Genomic DNA, 23,543 nt, shown 5'->3' on the forward strand with positions numbered 1-23,543 from the left:
TAAACTGGAGGTGCCAGGTTCTAAATCTGATAGGGCCGACTCTTACTTTTTCTATCAAACGTCAATAAAACAAGCACCTTTGCTATAGTTTTAATTCCTTATATGAGACGGAGAAGACGGGGAGTGTGTCTGTTGTGGGGAGGAGGGAGCAAGGACAAGTGAAAAACCCCTGGAATAACTGTAAAGCATCGTAGTTCCTTGTTTGTATTTCTTTTCGGACCATTTGTCTTTTTAGGCATGTGTAATTCGCATTGTGAGCATGTTACAGACCGTTTATAAACCACCATTTCCCAAAAGTGGGTAATTCGAAAACTTGACAGCTCTGCTTGCACACTGCTGCGGCTGCATAGACATCTGAAAAATGAAAAATCCTCCATTCTTAAAAAAGATAACCCATTTCTGAACGTGTTTATAAATTAACATCCACGGAATTGAAATGTTTTCCCATAATTGGAATTACAACACAATATTTCTGAACACATCAAAAGCATCCGTCAGCCCCATCGCGGTCTCGTCCACGCCCCCTTCATAAACCGAGGCGCGCAGCTATGACGTCACTGCAGGGCGCCGGTCGCAGGTTGTCCCTGGTTCAGCTAGAAGGACGGGAGGAAGGAGGAGAAATAACATGGCAATGGCTTTGACGGCTCTCAGGGCAGCTGGGGGTGCACTTCTGGGAACGGTGAGAAGGGGAACAGAGGGAGGGAACGGGGAAAGAGGAAAGTATCCCATCGAGCTCTGCCAACAGTTGCTGAGGAGTTGCTATTCCATGTAGTCTGCCACCCACTAAGTGAGCCTGTCAAGGACTCACGAGTGACCGAGACAGCTTTATTTAGTGAGTATTACTTTCCCAATCAGTGTGTGAACTCGTCCTACGTCCCTTGCTTTAGTGTGAGCTGGTCTGCGCCTCGTCACTCTGTCTTCTCCCTAATCAGATATTACCCCGCTGCGGCGAAGGCAACTTATTCCAGTTGCGCAGACCTGCCGTTTAGCTACGTACGAGCTGTCTTCAAATATCGATGCCAATCCATTCAGCAAGAATGAATGTTACTAGTGCCAGCCAGCCACTCCCACCGACTAGACTATAACAGCCAACTAGAGTCCTTTCGTAATCGCACCAATTCCTTTACAGTGCTTTTCTGTAATCTGTTGCTGCCAGTTACAAAACAAATCTGGCAATGGTTCACAAACAGGAGCGAGTTAAGGTAATTGGAAAGACCTAATTAAGGTAATTTTTCAAGTTACAGCAATATATGCTTGTCGTCATGTTTGGTGATACCTATTTCTCAAACGTTGTCAACAGTTTATTGGCTTGGGAATCTGATAGATGCACCCAGTGTCTGATTTGTAGATAATGCATGCACTCCTTCGGAATACCATACCTGGACTATAATTGCTCAAAGGTATACATGCCTTATGCATCATAAAAATCTTCCACTCCCTTGCGGTTTGTGGTCTGACACTCTGCAAATTCATTACTGATTCATTTGGGTTGAATTCCGGATTATTGATTAATGGTGAAAGTGGGGAAGGCATTGTTGGAAGACCCTTGGATACCACCATCCTGTCCCATGCTTCTGATGTGAATACTACTGAGAGGAGAACTATGCACATCTGCTTCCTGGCTTAACAGAAGCCTTCCAAAATCGATAGCTGCAGTGTGCTTGTTCATAAAACACAACTGTTTCTTAGGGGTGAGCCTATTCCACTCCACCATATGACAGAGTTGAGCTACTAAGTAGTAGTGCATTAGATGCAGGGCTCCCAATCTCCCTTCAGCAAATGGGAGAGAACCTTCTCTTCTCGAAATTTGAGCTTCTTGCCTCCCCCTAAGAAGCTCCCAACAAGTTTCTGAAACGTGTCAGTTAGCCCCAGAGGTGCTTGCAGTGATAATGTCTGCATAAGGTAATATTTTGAGTAGTAGTGTTGTTTTACTATGCAGTCCACCAACAATAATCTGCTTAATTTGCCAGCTTTGCAACTATTTATGGACTTTGTTGAGAAGGCCATTGTAATTCTGTGTAGAAGTTTTATCAGTAGTAGAATGAACCTTGATTGCATAGTGTATGTGTTGGTTTTCCCAGGCAGTGGGAGAAATGTTTCTGTAGGGTGTCATGTTTCCCGGGATGCATTAAGACTTTGAAATTTGTGATTTCTTTGTGTTCATTTTAAATCTGCACGCTAGGCCCCATAACTGTAAATCATGTATGATAGCTGAGATAGAGCACTGCGTGTTAGTTAATGTTATGACACATCGTCAGTGCAAAGAGTGACTTTCTATTCCTGGCTTCCCACTGTCACTCCCATAATCATCAGGTCTGAGTGCGTCGCCTCCGCTCATGGCTCCATATAGAAAGTGTAGGGCAGCGGGGGATAGAAGGCAACCATGCTTCTTACCACTATGCACCTCCAGGGTTTATGATAGCAATCCATTGATGATAGGTGTGTAGCACAAGTACCCGCAGAGTAACCATTTTTAGGGTGGAGCCTGCGCTAGCATGCGCTTGCGCATCGCTTGCGAGGCGCTTTAGTAGTTAGAAAAGGGCTCGGAGCCCTGTCCATGTCATGTCAGTGTCTTTCATTGGTTTGTGGGCTTGCCTTTTAAAATCTGTTTGCTTCATTAGTGGAAGCCATGCATACGTCATGCCTTTTCTGGTGGTTAGCCCTCTTTGAGAGCAGCGAGCAAGCACTGAAAACATACAAGACTAGCGGTTTTCCATCCAGTTTGTGGACTACTTTTTATCTTTTTTCGCAGCGCGATCTCTCTTGGCAGAAGTTGAGTGCTTTGCATGACATCGACCCTGTTACATAGTTAATTGCACTTTTGCCAGTTACATAGATAATTGCAATTTTGCCAATAGGTTTCACTACGAGTGAACTGTAGCAGCGCGATCACGCTCTTTTTTTTCCCTCCATTTAATGTGGCAAGAAAAGTGCGGTTGGGAGTTTACAACTGCTAATAGCTCTAACTCGGAGAAATGTGAGACCCGTTGCATTGCAAATGCTTGTTTTAAGGTGGAGCCAAGGCCTACTTTCTTAAGTACCTCTTGAAGGAAGGAGCAGTGGACTCGGTCAAATACCATCTAGGCATCAATAGGGGAACATTTGGTAACCCTGTCTAGCAGTTTTGTCGCAAATATGCAGGGTTCTTAGTGTTAGCACTGCATCTCGTTTTGGGAATAAAGTTGGTTTTATCCAGGTGTACCAACACCGGCTTATAGGGTCCAAATCTATGTGCCAGTATGCCTGTGAAGATCTTGGCGTTGAAATTGTTATGAGATATGGGCCTGTATGATGTACAGTATATCAGGTCTTTATCTAGTTTGTGTTACAGTGATAACTGCTTGGTTCATGGTGTGTATAAGGGAACCTGTCATGGTGAATGAGTTGCATAGCTAGGTCAGGAGTGAAGCTAGGAGGTGCAGCACGTTTTATAAAATGACGGCAAAACCATCTGTACCGGGTCCTTGCTGTTGCATAGCTTGGCTATCCCCAAGAGAACCTCTTTGACTGCCATATTCTTCTATAAAGTAGTGGCCTCTTGAGTCATGCTACTGGTAAGTAAAGTTCTAGGTTAGTCAGTGGTACAGCATTGACAGTGTGCAGCTCTAAATAAAAGTGACAGAAGTATTTCACAATCCCTTTGTTTTCATTTGCTGTATCCGCCTGGTCTTTGATGATTTATTTTATAATGTCTTTTTGTATCTTAGCCCTCAATTTACAGGCTAGCAGTTTGCTGGCCCTGTTTCCCCTCTGCATTATTGCTGAAAAAGGCGTAGTAGAGCTTATACCACTCTGTCCATGTTCACAACTTTGAGTTGCTGTCTAAACTTGGCCAAATGTTACTAGAATGTATGAGAGTGAGCCTGAGCTTTTAGGGCTATCTTCCGATTCTCACCTTGTTTCTTGTTTTCCAGCTTTAGTCTTTTGTTTGTCTTTCTTTCAAGGTTGTATTTAGCTGCTAGTGATCTAAATTATCCTCATGTGACTGCTTTAACATTGTCCCAGAGGACGTAGATGTGAGGTACTGAGTGTTTATTTTCTTCTAGGAGATAATAGATTCTCTCTCTGATAGTTGTAAGCACTTGATTGTTTTTCATTAGGTTGGCATTCAGTCGCCAAGTACAATTGTGTGAGGAAGGTTAGAGAAGCTGTAGTGTAAGAAGGCTGGTGAATGGTCAGACAGTGATGACTCCCCGATCTGTGTGTCATTCTGTCCAATGTCTGCACTGTACTCTGTAATTAATCACACCAGGCATACGTCTTATATGGAGAAAAATGTGTAGTATCTACTTACAGAGTTCTCTACAGTCCAAATGCCTGTTTAGACAAGATATCCCAGCAACTCCAACCCCACATTGGACAGAGGCCCTGTCTGGCCCAAACCTTTGTGGAGATCGGTCTAGATGCGGGCACATAGATATATTGATGTTATCTTCCACCAGTACCTCTGAATGTTGGCAAGACATGATATGTGAGAATGTTTCCCTTAAGAACTTTTCTTGGCTACCAACAGCGTAAATGGATCCCAAAGTAAACGTGTAATAAGCTACAGATACATGTACTGTTAGAATGCACCCAGTAATCTCAGTAAGGGAGCTTAGCTCTTTTTCCCTGAATTTGTTTGCCAGTAGTATGGCCTCCCACCCTATTCTGTTGGTACTCAAAGAGGCGAACTGTCTGTAAAACCAGTGAAACCTAAAGCGCCCAATCTTATTTCATGAAATGGATCTCCTGTATCAAGCATATGTTGCAGTTGGTTTCCCTTAACATTCTAATTAGGGCACGCCTTTCAGCTGAGGCATTGACGCCACAAACCTGAAAGCTCAATATTTGTTTATCATCCCTAACCCTCAGTGTTTCCAGGCTCAACTTCATGCATGGCATGACTAGATTGTCTCCCCTCTTCCTGAAGTGTGTGTCCCATAGTTAAGGGAGTGCGTTGAATGATCATTGTATGTACCAGATCAATGCCAAAACATAAACAGAAAGAACAAACTGCTCAAACAGATCTCCTCCAATTGGAGTTCCCACCTTCTGGGAAATAATTTTTATAACAATCCCTGGTTGCCCCAAGCATTCCAGCCATGGTCTGGTCTACTCCATTCCACTGTGTTATCAGTAACATTCTGTGTTGCTTCCTCCTCTTTTCCCTCCCTTTGCCACCTCAGCATCACAAGGAAGCAGAGGGCCATCTAGAGAGCCCCACCACACCCCAGTCACTAGAAATCAGGGTATACCTCCTCCAAGAACAGAGTTACATTTATCAGACCTCTCCTCCCAAGTCATCCAATTGCTTGTCCAAGACAGCTTTCCTTTCAGTACGTATCTCTTCTTGCAATGGCTTATTGCTGAATTCGGAGTAAGGACTGTAATCCCATTTAACCATGGCTTAATCCTCTGGTCCCCCGGTCTCAGTTCATGCCCTTGAAGGTGGCGAGGCTCCTCAAAATCCAGCAGCTCCAGTATAGATACATATGGAGTGTGTCTTCCTGCCAAATGAACATCAGGCTGAAAGGTGGCCCCAGTGATAAGTGCTGCCCCTCCCCCGCCCCCTTTCTCACTCAGAAATGTCACTGGGTGGAGTAACTGTCTCCTCTGCAGAGTGAAGGGACAAGTTCTGAAAGAGGCCTAGATGTGCACCATCAGAGGTGACTGAGCAGCTGTCATGTTATCCTCCTCCTGCTGAAAGTAGTGCACATTTTAAGATGTCCAATGTGCTATCTCGTGGCACACAGAGTGCATGTCGTCTAGCTGTATGTTGTCTTTGGAGAGGGCAGGTAAATTTGTGTTTAATGTAGTTTTCAATATCCCTTATTCTGCGTCTTGAGGAGCTTTTCGGATCTTTATATTTGTAGGAAAGTACCATCTTGCCTGGCATGTTACCCCCATTTTTCACTGTATATATGTTGTTTTAGTTGTATGTGTCACTGGGACCCTGGTAACCCAGGGCCCCAGTGCTCATAAGTGTGCCTGAATGTGTTACCTGTGTAGTGACTAACTGTCTCACTGAGGCTCTGCTAATCAGAACCTCAGTGGTTATGCTCTCTCATTTCTTTCCAAATTGTCACTGACAGGCTAGTGACAATTTTTACCAATTTACATTGGCTTACTGGAACACCCTTATAATTCCCTAGTATATGGTACTGAGGTACCCAGGGTATTGGGGTTCCAGGAGATCCCTATGGGCTGCAGCATTTCTTTTGCCACCCATAGGGAGCTCTGACAATTCTTACACAGGCCTGCCACTGCAGCCTGAGTGAAATAACGTCCACGTTATTTCACAGCCATTTTACACTGCACTTAAGTAACTTATAAGTCACCTATATGTCTAACCTTTACCTGGTAAAGGTTGGGTGCAAAGTTACTTAGTGTGAGGGCACCCTGGCACTAGCCAAGGTGCCCCCACATTGTTCAGAGCCAATTCACTGAACTTTGTGAGTGCGGGGACACCATTACACGCGTGCACTACATATAGGTCACTACCTATATGTAGCTTCACCATGGTAACTCCGAATATGGCCATGTAACATGTCTATGATCATGGAATTGCCCCCTCTATGCCATCCTGGCATTGTTGGTACAATTCCATGATCCCAGTGGTCTGTAGCACAGACCCTGGTACTGCCAGACTGCCCTTCCTGGGGTTTCACTGCAGCTGCTGCTGCTGCCAACCCCTCAGACAGGCAGCTGCCCTCCTGGGGTCCAGCCAGGCCTGGCCCAGGATGGCAGAACAAAGAACTTCCTCTGAGAGAGGGTGTGACACCCTCTCCCTTTGGAAAATGGTGTGAAGGCAGGGGAGGAGTAGCCTCCCCCAGCCTCTGGAAATGCTTTGTTGGGCACAGATGTGCCCAATTCTGCATAAGCCAGTCTACACCGGTTCAGGGACCCCTTAGCCCCTGCTCTGGCGCGAAACTGGACAAAGGAAAGGGGAGTGACCACTCCCCTGACCTGCACCTCCCTTGGGAGGTGTCCAGAGCTCCTCCAGTGTGCTCCAGACCTCTTCCATCTTGGAAACAGAGGTGCTGCTGGCACACTGGACTGCTCTGAGTGGCCAGTGCCACCAGGTGACGTCAGAGACTCCTGCTGATAGGCTCCTTCAGGTGTTAGTAGCCTTTCCTCTCTCCTAGGTAGCCAAACCCTCTTTTCTGGCTATTTAGGGTCTCTGTCTCTGGGGAAACTTTAGATAACGAATGCATGAGCTCAGCCGAGTTCCTCTGCATCTCTCTCTTCACCTTCTGATAAGGAATCGACCGCTGACCGTGCTGGAAGCCTGCAAACCTGCAACATAGTAGCAAAGACGACTACTGCAACTCTGTAACGCTGATCCTGCCGCCTTCTCGACTGTTTTCCTGCTTGTGCATGCTGTGGGGGTAGCCTGCCTCCTCTCTGCACCAGAAGCTCCGAAGAAATCTCCCGTGGGTCGACGGAATCTTCCCCCTGCAACCGCAGGCACCAAAAAGCTGCATTACCGGTCCCTTGGGTCTCCTCTCAGCACGACGAGCGAGGTCCCTCGAATCCAGCGACGCTGTCCAAGTGACCCCCACAGTCCAGTGACTCTTCAGCCCAAGTTTGGTGGAGGTAAGTCCTTGCCTCACCTCGCTGGGCTGCATTGCTGGGAACCGCGACTTTGCAAGCTACTCCGGCCCCTGTGCACTTCCGGCGGAAATCCTCCGTGCACAGCCAAGCCTGGGTCCACGGCACTCTAACCTGCATTGCACGACTTTCTAAGTTGGTCTCCGGCGACGTGGGACTCCTTTGTGCAACTTCGGCGAGCACCGTTTCACGCATCCTCGTAGTGCCTGTTTCTGGCACTTCTCCGGGTGCTACCTGCTTCAGTGAGGGCTCTTTGTCTTGCTCGACGTCCCCTCTCTCTGCAGGTCCAATTTGCGACCTCCTGGTCCCTCCTGGGCCCCAGCAGCGTCCAAAAACGCCAAACGCACGATTTGCGTGTAGCAAGGCTTGTTGGCGTCCTTCCGGCGGGAAAACACTTCTGCACGACTCTCCAAGGCGAGAGGGATCCGTCCACCAAAGGGGAAGTCTCTAGCCCTTTTCGTTCCTGCAGAAACCTCAGCTTCTTCTGTCCAGTCGAAGCTTCTTTGCACCCGCAGCTGGCATTTCCTGGGCATCTGCCCATCTCCGACTTGCTTGTGACTTTTGGACTTGGTCCCCTTGTTCCACAGGTACCCTAGATTGGAAATCCACAGTTGTTGCATTGCTGGTTTGTGTCTTTCCTGCATTATTCCTCTAACACGACTCTTTTGTCCTTAGGGGAACTTTGGTGCACTTTGCACTCACTTTTCAGGGTCTTGGGGAGGGTTATTTTTCTAACTCTCACTATTTTCTAATAGTCCCAGCGACCCTCTACAAGGTCACATAGGTTTGGGGTCCATTCGTGGTTCACATTCCACTTTTGGAGTATATGGTTTGTGTTGCCCCTATCCCTATGTTTCCCCATTGCATCCTATTGTAACTATACATTGTTTGCACTGTTTTCTAAGACTATACTGCATATTTTTGCTATTGTGTATATATATCTTGTGTATATTTCCTATCCTCTCACTGAGGGTACACTCTAAGATACTTTGGCATATTGTCATAAAAATAAAGTACCTTTATTTTTAGTATAACTGTGTATTGTGTTTTCTTATGATATTGTGCATATGACACTAAGTGGTACTGTAGTAGCTTCACACGTCTCCTAGTTCAGCCTAAGCTGCTCTGCTAAGCTACCATTATCTATCAGCCTAAGCTGCTAGACACCCTATACACTAATAAGGGATAACTGGGCCTGGTGCAAGGTGCAAGTACCCCTTGGTACTCACTACAAGCCAGTCCAGCCTCCTACAATATTGAAGTGGCGTGATCTATTTTTAAGGTCCTTACGATGCTCTGGAGGTCCGTTCTGGTCCCAGAGGGCTATTATTTCTCTTAGGAATGTATCCAGCTCCTCGTCTCTGGCACCAGCGAGAAGGAGATTCGCTCACCCAGGACATGTTACATCTCTTTCAGATCCTTTGAGACGCCCTCCTGGAGGGTAGCAATTTTGTGCCTCAGCTTACCAGAAAGTTGTTCCATGATGAGGTGCGTAAGATGAGCCTCTGTTTGACCCTGCGACAATCTCTGTGATGAAGGGTTGAAATTGTTGCCTCCGTCCACACCTGCTCCTTTTTTCTTTCCCTGATTTTTGTTGACTGCTTTAGTAAGCATGACCTTCCATTTACAGTCTTTCGTATCTTTGTATCTTTGTGAGAGGCCATAGTGTCTTGATATCTCTTTTGCTAGAGTAGCCAGTGATAGCCCACCCTGGGTAATCAATTGTCTTTACCTTTAGTCTGTCAGAGGAGGTTGAGGTAACACCTAGCGGCCCTTTTTCCCTGTCTCAGCAGAGCCGACCATCAACGGTTGAAAGTGTCTCAATAGCTATAGGCTGAGTTCCAAAATGAGGGGTAAGGTGGTACTATAAATGCCAACTTGTGCAAACCCTGTCTTTGAAGGCCAAGTGCCTAGACCTGTCTTGTTTAGAAAAGGGATGATGACTCGTACATGTCTAATGGATGCTCATAGTCCTTCAGGGAGGTTGAATGCACGTCCACCCAAGTTTAGGGTATTCCAGGTGCTCAGCACCAGTTGGGGGTGGGGGTTGGAGACTGATATGATGCAGGTCAGGCCTGTGTCCCCAGACAAATACAAGGGTACGCGTGGGTCACCTTGCCATTGTGGCGCACATCCTACGGTTCGCAGACCAGTCTCGCTCCACACTCTACCTGTGTGCGACTGCATGCTTTTTCAATGTGGAGCAGGCTGTGCTGCTGCAGCCACTGCACCTTACAGCAGAACTCGCTGTAGTCACGGAGGCGTGCCTTCGTGCCACTTGCCTTGTATACTTCAAGTTGCCTCACCTAGCAGCGATTGTATGGTAGTGCGGATCACGCCTGCTCATTCTTTGCAGTGTTATTGAGCAGCTGCTATTTTCCTCTCAGCTCCTCTCGGTTTGTCCAGTGCTTCCTTTCTCTCACAGGCCAGAGCCAGCAGGTTGCTCTGCTGTGCCCCAGTGCTGATTGTTGCTTGGAGTGCCCTTTGCCTCCAACACTGCGTGCACTAGCTGGTGGAGAACTCTCTTACTTTGAAGTCTGGCGAGGAGCGAGATAAAAGATCTTTCATTTCATCTCCCAAAAATTCTTAAACTGGTTTTAAATTATGTCCCACTATCAAAGTTCTGTAGTTAAAGGGTTGACACTTCACAAAGTGAGTCTCTCTGCAATAGGTATTTCGATCCCCTCTTGTCCGGTTCCCTAGTCCCTTTATGTTTCAGTTTATTTCAGCCTCATTCACCTTTCAAGGTCCTGTCAGGACATGGGCTAGTGTGAGGGCTCTTCTGAGCGTATAGAGATTAATTAGAAAAGGTGAAGAGCTAAGAGGAGAAAGAAGTTTGGTGGTAACGTGGGCACTTAGGGCCAGATGTATCAAAGGGTTTTACCCATTCTATGTCAATGGGAAAATACTTTGGTACATAAGGCACTTACTCTTATATTTTTCGAGAGGCCCTGAGTCATGTGATGAAATATTAGGGCAAAAGTAGGGAAACCGTTGTTTAACTTGAATACCAGGGTAATGATGCAATCAAGTTGCCTGAGAACCAGAAAAAGGAGGGCATACCTCAGAGGTGTAGAAGGAGTGTAGGCCATTGTATTGCTGTTAAATGGGTGGGAGATATGTTATTAATAGTATTGGCGCAAAAAGACAGTGCACAGCATACACAAGTGAGGCACAACGGTAGGCTTACCTTATACTGGGAATTGCTTAATTGAACTTGAAAAATCTGTGTGAACTGGACAAAACCCAGGTAGTCCTTTAAATCACAAGAGGGACCGCAAAATCTGCTTGGTGTAACTAACTTGAACATTCTGAAATGTCCTAAGCAATGCGTAATTTTTGCCAGTGGTTGCCAGTCGGGAAGGGGATAGGTGGGTGGGGGCATGGCCATTATACGTTGGGTTCCCTCATCAGATACTTACTGAGCTCAAGAAAAAACACAAAAATCTCAGAGGGAGGAAGAGAAAAACATCAAAAAGGTAGAATGCTGCAGCCTGCAAAAGTTAGCTATACGCGCAGTAAATGTTTGATAGTGGATTAAAGAGGCATTAAATGGAATTGAGACTACTGAGCCATGATATTTTGCGCACCAGAGTTTAATTGCACCAGCCATAGTTATTTGAGCAGTTCTTCGGACACCGGCTCTCCTCCTTTTACAAAGTAAGGGTTAGTCCTAAGTGAACAGCAAAAGGTATCTGTAAAGGCTGCATAACTGGAGAATATAAACTTAAAGATGAGCCATCTTTTTAGAAGGAAGTTGCCTATATTATGGAAATTAGTGACAGGAACTGTATGGTGAACATGTACTTTACTACTTCTTATAATCACTCTCTGGGTGTGCAGGTCTTCATGCGGCATCCGTTTTTTTGTAGCCCCTTGTTCTGTGGAAGATCAGAGCCCGTTGTTAATAATATTTGCTGTGCCCACACCACAGACTTCTGGTATTTGTATTAGGAGGCAGAAAAGAAACCCAGATGCTGCTTCCCTTTTCTAGCATGTTTATGCTCATGGGAATTGTAGATTTAAAGGAGATAAAGGGGCTGCTGGCAGTTTTTCTTTAAAAAAAAATGATATACTCCAACTGCTATTTAAATGAAGTGATGAAAGGCTTCAGGGGATGAAGATATCTGTGAATCCTAAGTGGACTTTGTAGAAACAATGTGAAATAACTTTTCTTGAACATGAGATAGCTGTACATATAAGTATGATTCCAGTAATGGCTGTGATGATTCCAGGGCGGAGAGAAACAACTGTATATTGTCAGCTGCTCAAACAGGAAAGATTCCACTAAACAAGCGAAATTGAGAAAAATGTCAGACTATATTTTATAGTCTCTTTATTCCTGACAGTTAATTGAAGCCTGAGTGCAGTATATCATGTTTTAAAATCAGCGTAACTTCCTTTTTCAGCAGAAGTTTTCCTTATCACCTCCCCTGTGGTCTTGTTCTGTGACATAGATTAGCGACCATTTAAGATCTTGTTTTGTTGGAAAATGAACCTGAAAATGCTTCAGCAGTGGCAGGGGTGTGGAATTTAATAAAATATCTACTTGTCCATGGGACAGATTGCTTCATAAATATACTTGTCCTGTAACAAAATCCACTTGTCTCTTTGGTGCCATGTAGTGTGGCAACAAATTGTGGTAGCAATCTCATTATAAAAGGGCTCTGATAATAGCCTCTCTGTTTATGCCAGGGTTCATACTATAGTAGTGTATGAATACTAGCATAGCCCTTATTTTGCCACCTTTCCACAGATGTGCATACTGGGGCTGTAGGCAGCAGTAAGCAACAGTTCCAGGGTTGGAATGCCCTTTTGCATTAGTGAAAACCTACAAACTTGCATTTTAAGGGTTTTTTCTAGCTCTTATTTAATCTTTTTCCATACTGAAAAAGCTTGTTAATGTATTCCTAACAGTTGGGGAAAAAAATAATAGGAGGGAACGTGACCTTGTACCTGCTCAAAAGATTTTTGTGTGGGCAAATCTTCACATACTTGCTCGAGCTAAAATGCAGTTCACAAATATTTTCTAGAAGTACCATTTCCTGGTAATCCATGAGTCCTAAATCTGCACTAATGCAAGAATATATACCATGGTTGCACCTTAATGACTTCCTTTAAGAATTGGGCCCCTCATTAATCAAGAGCTTTTTATTTTTTTATTAAACTTTTGTCTCTGTCTGTTGGCTGGCTTCACGATGAGTGACAGCATTGTGCTATTTCACAAGGAGCATGTTGGCACACAAAGTATTTTTGTTCAGTGCCAGGAACTACTGTGGCAATGTGTGCGTTTTGAGATCAAAAGTATTTTTGCCTTTTTCCAGTGTTTGTTATAATAGTGAGGACCTGGCAGCTCCCACAACAATAAAGTTTTACAAAAACCATGTCAAAACAAGATGTGTGTTGACAAACTGAAAAGGCTGACCACATAGGTCTAACATAGTGGCTTTGCCAATGCTTGTTTATTTTCATGTGTCCCATAATCTTGTTGAAACTCGTTAAACTAATTTTTCCATTATGGATATATTTTTGGGGGATATACTAGCATGCATCAACACATTTTACTAAATGATTCTTCAAAGAAATGGTACCTAAAATTTCACAGTAGTTTAGCAAAACTTTCTTTTCCTTATTGCATTTTTTTAATGAGCATTTTGATTTTGAAAACAAAGAATCCTCAATATTGCTTTTAAGCTTCTGCACATATTTGCATCTAATTAGAGAGCATTCTGGAAGAGTTATACTTAGCTTCATATTGTGGAACTTTGCAAACGTGTGTACACATTTTCATACTTGAGCTATCAGTAGTGCAGCCTGAGCTTACAGCATTTCCCTAGCCCACTCATCCGAATAAAAAGGCTTTGCATTAACGAACCATAAATACAAGTTCAAACAGCATTAACATATGGACACAAAATGTTATCTTTACTGTGTACAATGCCCTTCCCTGATCCATAACATCGTACTGCAAACTGGCAGACAAAGAGATTGTGCTGCAGGGTGTTGGGCCTAATTGTTCCAGGAACAAAATAAATATGAAAACTTGTTGCCCTTGACCCCAAAGAATATGTCCTGGGCGTCTGGCTATAGGAATTCCACACCCCTGCAGTGGGGCTTTGGTCAAATTGCTTCGCTGGTTCTTTTATACATCTCTCTGCTTGTCTGGCCTTTATGACACATTGAAAGGTCAAAGAAGCCATATATTAAGTTTTTAGATCTACAGTTAGAAAAGTCTCATAAATGTACCACCTTCCAACGTTTGGTCACAGTAGGTACATTCTCCACATTTATGATGCCCTACAATCAGCTGGAGGTTCCTGTGGTCTCTATAGTTTTCGTGAGCTGTTTATTTGGTAGGGTGTGTACTTTTACAGACAGATCTTTGATGTTGACCATTTTTTGTTTTAAAGCGAACATAGATCAAGGAATTTGTTTCTTTAAGTTAGACAGAATATACCAAATTTGTGTAATCATCTTTTTGAATTGGTTTGTTGCTGGATAGAAAATAGTTATGCAAATCATGGCTTTTTTTTTTTTTTTCTTTGATTGCGTTCAATAAATCTTTCATGTGGGTGGAAACCATGCCCTTTTCAGTGCGTTCTTAAGGCTATTCTTAGTATATCGTCTTGCAGCAAATTTCATTCTCAGTTCCTCTGGGTGTTTGAAACATTCATCTTTTTCAGTGCAGTTTCTCCTTATTTATAAAACTTGAACAAAAGGCAAGGTGTCACTCGTATTTCGGGGATGACTGGTATATTGTAAAAGACTGCTTTTGGCTGTTGGAATTTAGGGTGGTGGCTAAAAACCTTTCACAATGTTTCAATGAATCCAAGAAATTGAGTTTGTGCTTGTTGGACGTAATATTAAAATTTGGTATTTGCTCTTCTTGTGTTCAGTTATTCTCTCAATGAAAGAGTTGTTAAATGCAATTTTTTCTGCAAATTCTGCCCTATACAAGACCTCTGTAGCAAAGGAGCACCCCATGGCAGTCCTTTTAGCTAGGAGATCGTACCCATTGTTAAAAGAGAAATGACTCATAGACAGGACCAGGCTTGCCAATTTGAGGATACATTTTCTTTAGGGATCTGGTATGATCTCTTTTTTATCAAGGTTCAGTTGAACGACTTCCAAAGCCTCTTTCTGAGAGCTGTTTGTATGTAATGTGTTGACATCAAGACATTTAGAATCTGATTTACTGTATCCAATGCCATAACTTCTATACGGTTAATGACGTCTGTAGTATCTTGTATGAATGAACGGTCGGTCTTGGGAAATGGCTTCAAAAAGAAGTCAGTATATTTTAGCAGGGTCTCCTGAATGGATTCATAACCAGATACCATCAGTCTACCCGGTGGTTTATGTGGGTCCTTGTGTATACTAGGTAGAAGATACGATACCAGGGTCCTCGGTATTTTGTTTGTAAGGAATTTTCATTCTCTAGGTCAAGTCCATTCATCCATATGTCTGTATTCAAGGAGGGAGTTAATTTTGTTGAGTAGCTCCATGAATGGATCTCATTCAAGTTTGTGGTAGTGTTCTGTATCCAAGACTTGGCAAATGTCTTCTGTGATGTATTTCCCTTGTTAAGAACTAATCTGGCTCAGCCCCATCTGCTGATTTGATGACTGCATAATCATTTTCATTTAATTGAATCATAGCCTGAGATAATGGGTGAGATCTCTGGTGTAAAATACTTAAATTTGTTTACAAGCTTACGTATAGCCGAAAGTAAAGCAGATAATAATTTCAGTCGGAATTCCAGTGTTTGGAGGACTAAAAGTAGATTTTTTTCGTAGTCCAGTCAGTTCACTCCTGACGGTCCCCTCTGTGTCTTGGAAATAGATTCTTAATTGGATTATATGAAATCATTCAGTGTGTTCTGTTTTTAACTCTTCAAAAGTACATAGAAAAGACTTCTCAACAGAACTGATGATTGGTCTTGAGATGAATTGGTATCAGATATGTTATGAACAGGGCTCTTCACTTCCTTGTAAAATCTGTGATGTATCTCATTTCCCCTGGCTGATTACCCTTTTGCTCTTCCATTGACTCTTCCTAAATAAGGCTGTTGAGGAATATGTCTGTTTTAGTTAATACCAGAGATTCCTTCACCTGCGTCTTGATCAGTGGTGAATTCTGAAGATGACATATCAAAAAAACTGAAGAATATTTAGTGAACTAACAACAATAATCTGTTAGCAATTTTGTCTCCTCCGACCACAGTAAGAATCTTCCCTCAGATACGAGTAAGTAGTTTCCATTTTAAAGTACTTTTTATCTTTTTGTAACTTGGTAAGCTTCAAGTCAAGGGTAAATTATTTATATTTCTCGATTTGCTTTGTAATTTTGACCAAAAGCTCTTGGCTTTCTCTGTGTCACTGTGCTGAATTTACTTTTCTAATTTCAAGATTTCAGCCCGTTCTTAGTTACAGATCCATTCTATAGAAAGCACTCTTTAGTCACGGCTACTCTTTGTGATGATGCAAGTGAAATATTTTTTATAAATTAGATTTTCAGTGAAGAAAACTGGTATGTTTTTAACCTGAGCCCCAAACAAGATTGTTCCTGCCTTTAGATGTTCCAAAAGTACATGTCCATGCAGTCCAGAACGCATATGCTTTTCGTTTAGCCTCCGAGCTTTGTCAATCTCATTCTGTTCTCTTAAATCATTAGAAGGTTTTGTAGTTGGCACAGGGCAGAAATTAGCCACTATTTTTGAACTGACCCTCAGAATAAGAGAGAGTATAATTTTCTGACCTCTTACGTTAGAGAGCCACACGTTCCTAACTGTGGCATTTATTGTTTAGAATACAGCACATAAGGTTTTTTCTAATTGTAAATCTGATAATGTAATATATGGCACCATTTACCCTTACAACATGTACTTTAATCAGACAAGCTAAGAGACTTGTAAAAGAATCAACCAGCGTAAATCCCATATATGATGTAACCTCAGGACATTTCAATGGATTGAATTTAGATACCTGAAAATCTTTAAGACCTATACAACCCTAATATGACTCAGTATGCCCATCCCACAAACTGGAGACTCATAGTGAAGTCAAGAAACTGATCCTAAAGTCAGTATGCCTGTCTAGTTAACTTGTGCTGCCATGGTGGTTGCTGATAGTGGCCATGCTGTATGAACATAGCATGCAAATGAGTCCCACAATCCCTTAACTGCCCTCATCGCCCCAAACCCTCCTAAGGCAAAGGGTGGGTCATTGTCTCGAGCTAGTAACATGGGCATCCACTGAACCTGGGTCACACACTGGGAATTCTAATATAGACACTTGAAGGACCCACGGTGAAAGGGAGAAACACTTGTGTTCCTTTCTAGCTGTTACAGTGGGATGTGAACTCTCGCAAAGTCAGGTGGTGGGGAGGGGGAGGGCTATGAATAGCCAGTGAAGGCGTGCCATTAGATCTTAGATGGTCCATACATGCCCTTGATCTTTAGATGAAGCAGGTGCCATTTGTTTCTTTCAAGGCCATGTAGCTCAAGCTTCTTGAGGCTGTGTTCAAGCTTATTTCTTCCAGTTGCTTCCACACAGATCCTGCTACGTAGGCCTTATTTTTGCCCTGACTCAGTCAACTCATCCTCTCTGGAAGGGAGTCTGACTCCAATCAAGCGAGCAGGAGAGAGATTGCAATGAGCTTTGCTGATAACCAAGACTGGTCTCAGTCTTGTAGGAAATAGCAACATGATGTGTCTTGCACACATTTCTGTGCTGGTGCTGCAGAGCTTCTTATTTGAATTCGGGACAAATACTGGCTTTCCAGTGTCATAGCTATCCCAGCACTCAGCAGCACTGGCAGGAAACCACCCCTATTGAAAGATGTGCTGTGTTGAACATCTGTACCTGTAGCCACTGTAGTGAAGAACATGTATTCCACACGGACCCCTGCGCACGACAAAAGTGGCCACAGGTAGCCTCAGGCATGTGCTTTCAAAGAGTTAGCTTAGCCATCTGAACAAAAAGTAGGCTGTGTTTGTGACAGAACTGCAGAAGGACAGTTTAGTAGTTAGCTCTATAGCCGAGCTTTGACCTGTCAAGGTTTGCATGTGGATTGCCTAGATCCCCCCTCAAGATGTACTATATGACCGTGAATGGAGAAGATACATGAAGGGAACCTCCATCTTCTACTGCAGCATTAGTAATCCTGGTGCACTCCTCATCTGGACACACAGGTATCTTAATACTAGAAACATGCCCCCAACATGGCACAAGTCCTACAACCCTCTGCATACACAGGAGTAAGTGAATGTCCTCAGTTATGGGGCATTGAGCAGACCTTCTGTCAGCAGGCCAGTAGGTGCTCTCGGGGTAGTCCAGTTAAAAATGCACTTGCAATTGGCTGTCACTGCACGTTCTTTCTCAAAGTTGTGGTGAGGAGACAGTGGTCACCCTCCATGTTTGGCGGAAGTACATTTTGGGTGCACCCACAGAGCAGCATTAACCTTATGTCTCTACAGTGGACTTGCAGATTGCCAAATTTACTGAAGCAAAAACCAACGGCAGAAGAGAAAAGGGTAAAGGAGAGCAGATAGTAATGTTATCCGCACATTGTCCAGCCACCTGCCTCAAAGAAAAATCTAAAAGTGAGAATCTAGGGCAGGACCAGCCCAGTAGGAGCTGGCTTCTGGGGTTGTGCACAGTCTAGGTCGGATTTAGTATTTCTCCCACTAACCCACAAGCATAATCGAAAAGAAGTCATACAGACCCTTCTTTGCGTCTGATTGGTGCAACCACCTAGCAAACCAGAATTACACCTCATTGCCCACCTAACCTTTGGTTAGAAGGCATAAGTAGCTGCTCATTTAGATGGACCACATCAAACCCCCATGTGAAAATGCTGTGTTTCCTTATGAGGAAATCGTTTTGTTGTAAGCGGGGGCCTCTTGTTATGTTTTTTCAGAGAATCGTCCAATGTGAAAAATCAATGGTTTCTGGACAAAATACATGTTGTCCAGCTCCAGCCCTTCCAGGAACAACTTTTTTCATAAATAGCTGAAACTCTTTTCAATAATTTTGAATCCTGTAAGACAGCACTTGGGATTAGTATTATTAAGCTCAGATGAGTACTAAATATGACGTTTTGATGGCACCAATGATTCATCTTTACACTGCCTTTGATGACTTTACAGTTGTGGAAACTGAATTGATTTTGTAAGAATTTTTAAACAAAAGTGAACTGGGGAGGTAGAAGAAAGCGCCTGGTGCCGTTGATTAAAATGTATATATTGTGCCTTAAGTCCTAACTGGCTGCTGAAAAGAGCTCCATAATGACAGGAGTGTTAGTTATATTGCTTCCAATTTTTGCTTTATAGATTTAGGGCTTGATTTAGGGTTTGGCAGACGGGGTTATCTTGTCCTCTGTATTACGATTCCATTATAGTCTCTGGAAGTTGTAATACAGCAGGGGGATATCAATCAAATTTCTGATGAAGTAACCCCTCCGCTAAACTCTAAATCAGGCCCTAAGTCTGTCTGTATACAAGGCTTTTGTTTTAAATGTTTAGTAATGCACAAGTGTGTGTTGGGATTTTCCACTCTCATTGAAGGCCTTAATGCTCATCCCCTCCTACGTTGCCACCTAGAGCATTTGCTTTTGTTGTTGTAAGCGGACCGATCCACAAACCAGTTAAGGCTAATCTAAGATTTTACAAGGATCCGTAGTTAGGTACAGACAGGTTGTCCATCTCGTATGAAACCCTTCAGTCATTTGTACCCCTTTTCAAGGTGAAGGTTCCTGCTCGCTGTATCATGATAATCTAAATTTTTGCAACATTTGTTGTCACTTAATATTTCTGTTCACCCATAACCTATGTAGTGTTACAGAAAGCCTGCGAAAAGGACATGCTCTACGATCCTGATTGTGTGTGTTTACTCTCCTTTCTGCAGGTCCGGCCTCACACCATTTCGCAGCGCAACCTGAAGTATGGCTACTTTGCTTACATACTGGGCGAGAGGTGTTTGAAAAAGTTCAACAAGCTAAGCAAAGTCATTACTGTGGATGGCAACTTATCTTCTGGCAAGAGCCAGCTAGCACAGCAGCTGGCAAAAAGCCTAGGTGTGGATTGATTTTTATTAATGTCTTTGAGTCCTGTAGGAATGTGCTTTGGTTTGCTTTCATTTTTTCCCTCACGATCCTGTCTCCTTGACTTAAAGGCAGTGCCTGTGAGATGATCTTTTGAGACCAGTGGTCAAAATTAGAGAATTAGTGTCCTCTCCAAAGTTACCCATTTTTGAGTAGCTGTCCTTGCTCAGTTTTAGGGTTGCTTCACATTTCTGGGCAGAACAGGTTTTGTCCATCTGAATAAATCTTCGTCTTGTGGTGTTAAATTTCAGGCACTTTTATAATTGTAGGATTTGCTTCATAAATTGGGGTATTAATGTGTAGGGTACTGATTTATTGATTCGCATCATTCCAACTGCGTTCTTCCAAGGAGAAACCTCAGCGACTTTTCTTTTTCTATCCTTTTTTTTTTCGTAGTTGATCATGATTAGTAATGGCGTACGAATATTCGATAGAAGCTGGTGAGGAACTTTAGTCAATAGAATATCTTTACATGGTACAGGAGGCAGAAATAGAAGGAGTTAATGAAGAGGCTTTCAGAGACAAGGCTATTCAGCAGGGATGTTTCCTGAGTGGAAGACTAAGGGGGAGTTTTTCTTCACAATCATGGTGGACGGCTGGGGATACCTCCACTAACTCACCAACTTTTCTTCCTGTGCAGTATCATGGGGACTTCTCCCCAATAGAGGGTCAGTAAACCCTTCTCTCACCCACCCATTCCTATCACAGTAGAGGCTGATGCAGTTCCCATAGGCTGATGTATTCCCAAATGCTCAGTGGTCTTAATTTGTTCCCTTCATGTTTTCATCTGTCATTCGAGTCCCCTCTTTCCCCGACCCTGTAGACCTGCTTCTCCTCCTCTGACTCATTGATACCTTCCTGTCTCCTTACAGCCTCCATTGATTATCCTCTTGTCCTCCACTGAACCTTAATAAATGTGTTTTGTTTTTAGACCTACGGTATTTCCCACAGGCAGATGTTCACTATGTGGACAAGGTAACTGGAGACGGCACAATTCTAGATCCGAAGTACAATGGGTTTTGCACCCTGGAGCAGTTCTATGAGGACCCCAAGTGCCCTGATGGAAACTCTTACCGGCTTCAGTTCTGGATGTACAGCGTCCGCATGATGCAGTACTCGGACGCCTTGGAACATTTGCTGAGTACAGGTTAGGCTTCAATGTGGGACTGAGTGTTTTTTTACATGTTGGTGTGCAAAACTAATGTTATGCATTCTGTGACACCTACCAATAGATATCATTTTGCTGAATTGGACATTCCTCTTATACAAGCGAAGCAGTGTTCTTTCTCTTTTATGGAGGTGTGAGCTTTTTTTAATTTTGTCTAGGATACTAATGCTGCTGGATAAATCGTGTGGCTGCAGTTGTGTGGTGTTTCCTGCTCTCAACTCTATAGCTTTCTGCCTAGCTTTCCTGAGATGACCTCATTTATTCTCAATTTTTCCAGCCACCATTTTACACGTGGTAATCTAGCTTCTTTGTTTTTTTTTTTTCTCCATCTATCATGAGGCACTCACCCAGGAGGTGCATAAACTTGTGAACCTTTGAAGGTGCTCTAATGATAGATCCTACATGCTGTAAGGCCCATTTATTCCTATGTAATGTTTGTTTGTCCAGTTTACAAATGCCCCCCTTTTCAACAGTGAGTGCCTTCTCTTAACTAGTGATACCTGGATGCATTTCAGCATTAGTCTATGTTCTTTCCTGCTCAATAATTGCTATTGTCAGGTTAAGCAGATTCCAAATTCTCATAAATAGTAGGAGCTAGAAAGCGCTATCTTCCCGAGTGTGGTCCCTAATTGCCAGAAAATAGTTTGCTCAGTATTAATGATTTAAAAAATATTGTTCTTTATCTAAGTTACTAGAACTGTGTGTTACATTTTCACTGCAGCAGAATCCTTTCTTTTGGCTAAAATTAAATCTCATCCTGCCTCGTGCTGCTGCTGATCTCCACATCTTGTTTTCCATGCAAGATACTAATCTGCATTAGTTATTTGGGAAAGCGTGATGCCATCTCTGTAGGCTTCTGCCAATCCCCGCAGTTCACTTTTAAACTCTACAGCCCTCTTCCCATCACTCCTATCAATACCATTCTGTCTGTTATCAATGCCTATTGCAAATTTTCACTGGAACCAACTGCCAACACACAGTTTATTTTTTACTTTCACTGCCAGTAATATCACCATTTACAAATGGGTATATCTGGTGCCATGTCGTGCTCTTAACTGTCTGTTTTGCATGATTTTTGGTTGCCTGTATATGGCTTTTGTAACAAGTAGCCTTTCTTGTCTTCAGTGCATCTAGAGGGCTCCTTGCTCGATTCTTTTCTTCAGGTCATAGCAATCCTAATATTCACCTAGATAACATTGTTTCTTTACCCTTTAGGTCAAGGTGTGGTGTTGGAACGATCCCCCTTCAGTGACTTCGTATTCCTTGAAGCTATGCTCCAGAATGAGTACATCCGAAAGCAGTGTAAGTCCTTTCAATCATCTGTCTCCTTTACGTAATAGTGCCAAGGTAGCCTTGATACAGTATGATCTAGTAGTTGTGACTGAGTATCTGAGGAGAATACTGAAACATTATTAACCGGGAAAGGTGGTGTGAAAGCAGTCATCATGTGAAATCCAAGATGGCTACATGATATTTTTGTAGGAGAAAATACAGTGATCTAAGAGCGCATGTTCTGTACAGTTTGTGAGTTAAGCAGAGGATTTTAGAGGTAAAACTGTGAAGTTGAGGTCACCTTCTGTTGGCTTATACAGACTCAGGTGAACCAAAGGCTCTGAAGTTTTGAAAGCTATGAACTTGTTGCTGCCTTTGGAACGCAACAGACTCTCTCTCGCTGAAGGTAAGAGGCCATCTGGATTGGGCGGAAGCCTCCAGTGGGCACTACCAAGCAGGAACTTTCATTGCCCGTCCATGCAGTATTGAGAAATGTGAAATAAAACTTGAAATGATTGTTGAAGGGACGGCAAATTAATGAAAGGCCATTTATTCCTTTATACACTATAATTAGATCAGTCACCAAAGAAGACCAGCCTGCAGCTGAATGGACTTCTAAATTCCATGATTTATCATACCAGAATACCTACTATGTAAACTACAATTCTCCCTAGATATATGCAACTGAAGGGTTACTTTGAAACTCTGCTTTTCCTGAGCAACAGGTTACCTTGTTGTCAGCCTGCTCTTACTTTAATAATAAAACACTTTTTGATTTTGCTTAGTTGTTCTGGAGAGCTTTAGTGATTGAATTATTTTTCAAGCGTTTGGTACTAATACTCCCTAAAGTGCATTCTCTGAAGTAGCTTTCCATCTTTGTTCCTTGTTACTAAGGGGTAGGCAAGGTTGTCTTACAGAAACAGTGTCTGCCTAACTAGGACGTAGTTTGGGACAGCCGTTTGCCTCACAGAGGAACCCTCCTTACTGCAATGAATGGAAAGTAGTTCTGGAGTAGTAAGTGCTGCTGGGCTTTCAGTGATAGACAGTGATATAGCATATTGAATCAGTGTTGGATGTATTTGAGAGGACAGTGTTACATATTCTGTTAAGTGTCTGGTGTTCTTGAATGTATAAAAAAATATTGTGAAAAGCATTTGTGTAAAATTCATACTGTAGTATATGAGGCAACAGTGTAGTGATAATCTACCTCCCCAAAGTTTCTTAGTATAGAAAATAAGTACCTTAGAATACTGATGGTCATGGCTATGTCATCTCCAATCCAGTAACTAAACATTGCTCCAATAAGATTGAAATTCGAAGTCATTTAATACACAGTGATGCTCTGGTGGCAGATGACTTCTTCAAATGAAACGTCCTTGTTATTCCTTATGATTGTGGAAATTGTATG

General features: G+C 43.0%; 1 protein-coding gene across 1 annotated transcript in view; it reads left to right on the forward strand.

The window, feature by feature from the left end:
* The first annotated feature begins 528 nt into the window (after positions 1-528).
* The window catches only part of NDUFA10 (NADH:ubiquinone oxidoreductase subunit A10), a 150,727-nt gene continuing 127,712 nt past the window's right edge, over positions 529-23,543 (forward strand). The window contains exons 1-4 of the mRNA XM_069225506.1: positions 529-679; positions 19,500-19,668; positions 20,627-20,842; positions 22,079-22,165. Of these exons, the coding sequence (XP_069081607.1) occupies positions 626-679; positions 19,500-19,668; positions 20,627-20,842; positions 22,079-22,165 (526 nt within the window). The 5' untranslated portion in view covers positions 529-625. The remainder of the gene's footprint in view (positions 680-19,499; positions 19,669-20,626; positions 20,843-22,078; positions 22,166-23,543) is intronic.

This window comes from Pleurodeles waltl, chromosome 3_1, assembly GCF_031143425.1.
Source record: "Pleurodeles waltl isolate 20211129_DDA chromosome 3_1, aPleWal1.hap1.20221129, whole genome shotgun sequence".
In the NCBI taxonomy this organism is placed as follows: domain Eukaryota; kingdom Metazoa; phylum Chordata; class Amphibia; order Caudata; family Salamandridae; genus Pleurodeles; species Pleurodeles waltl.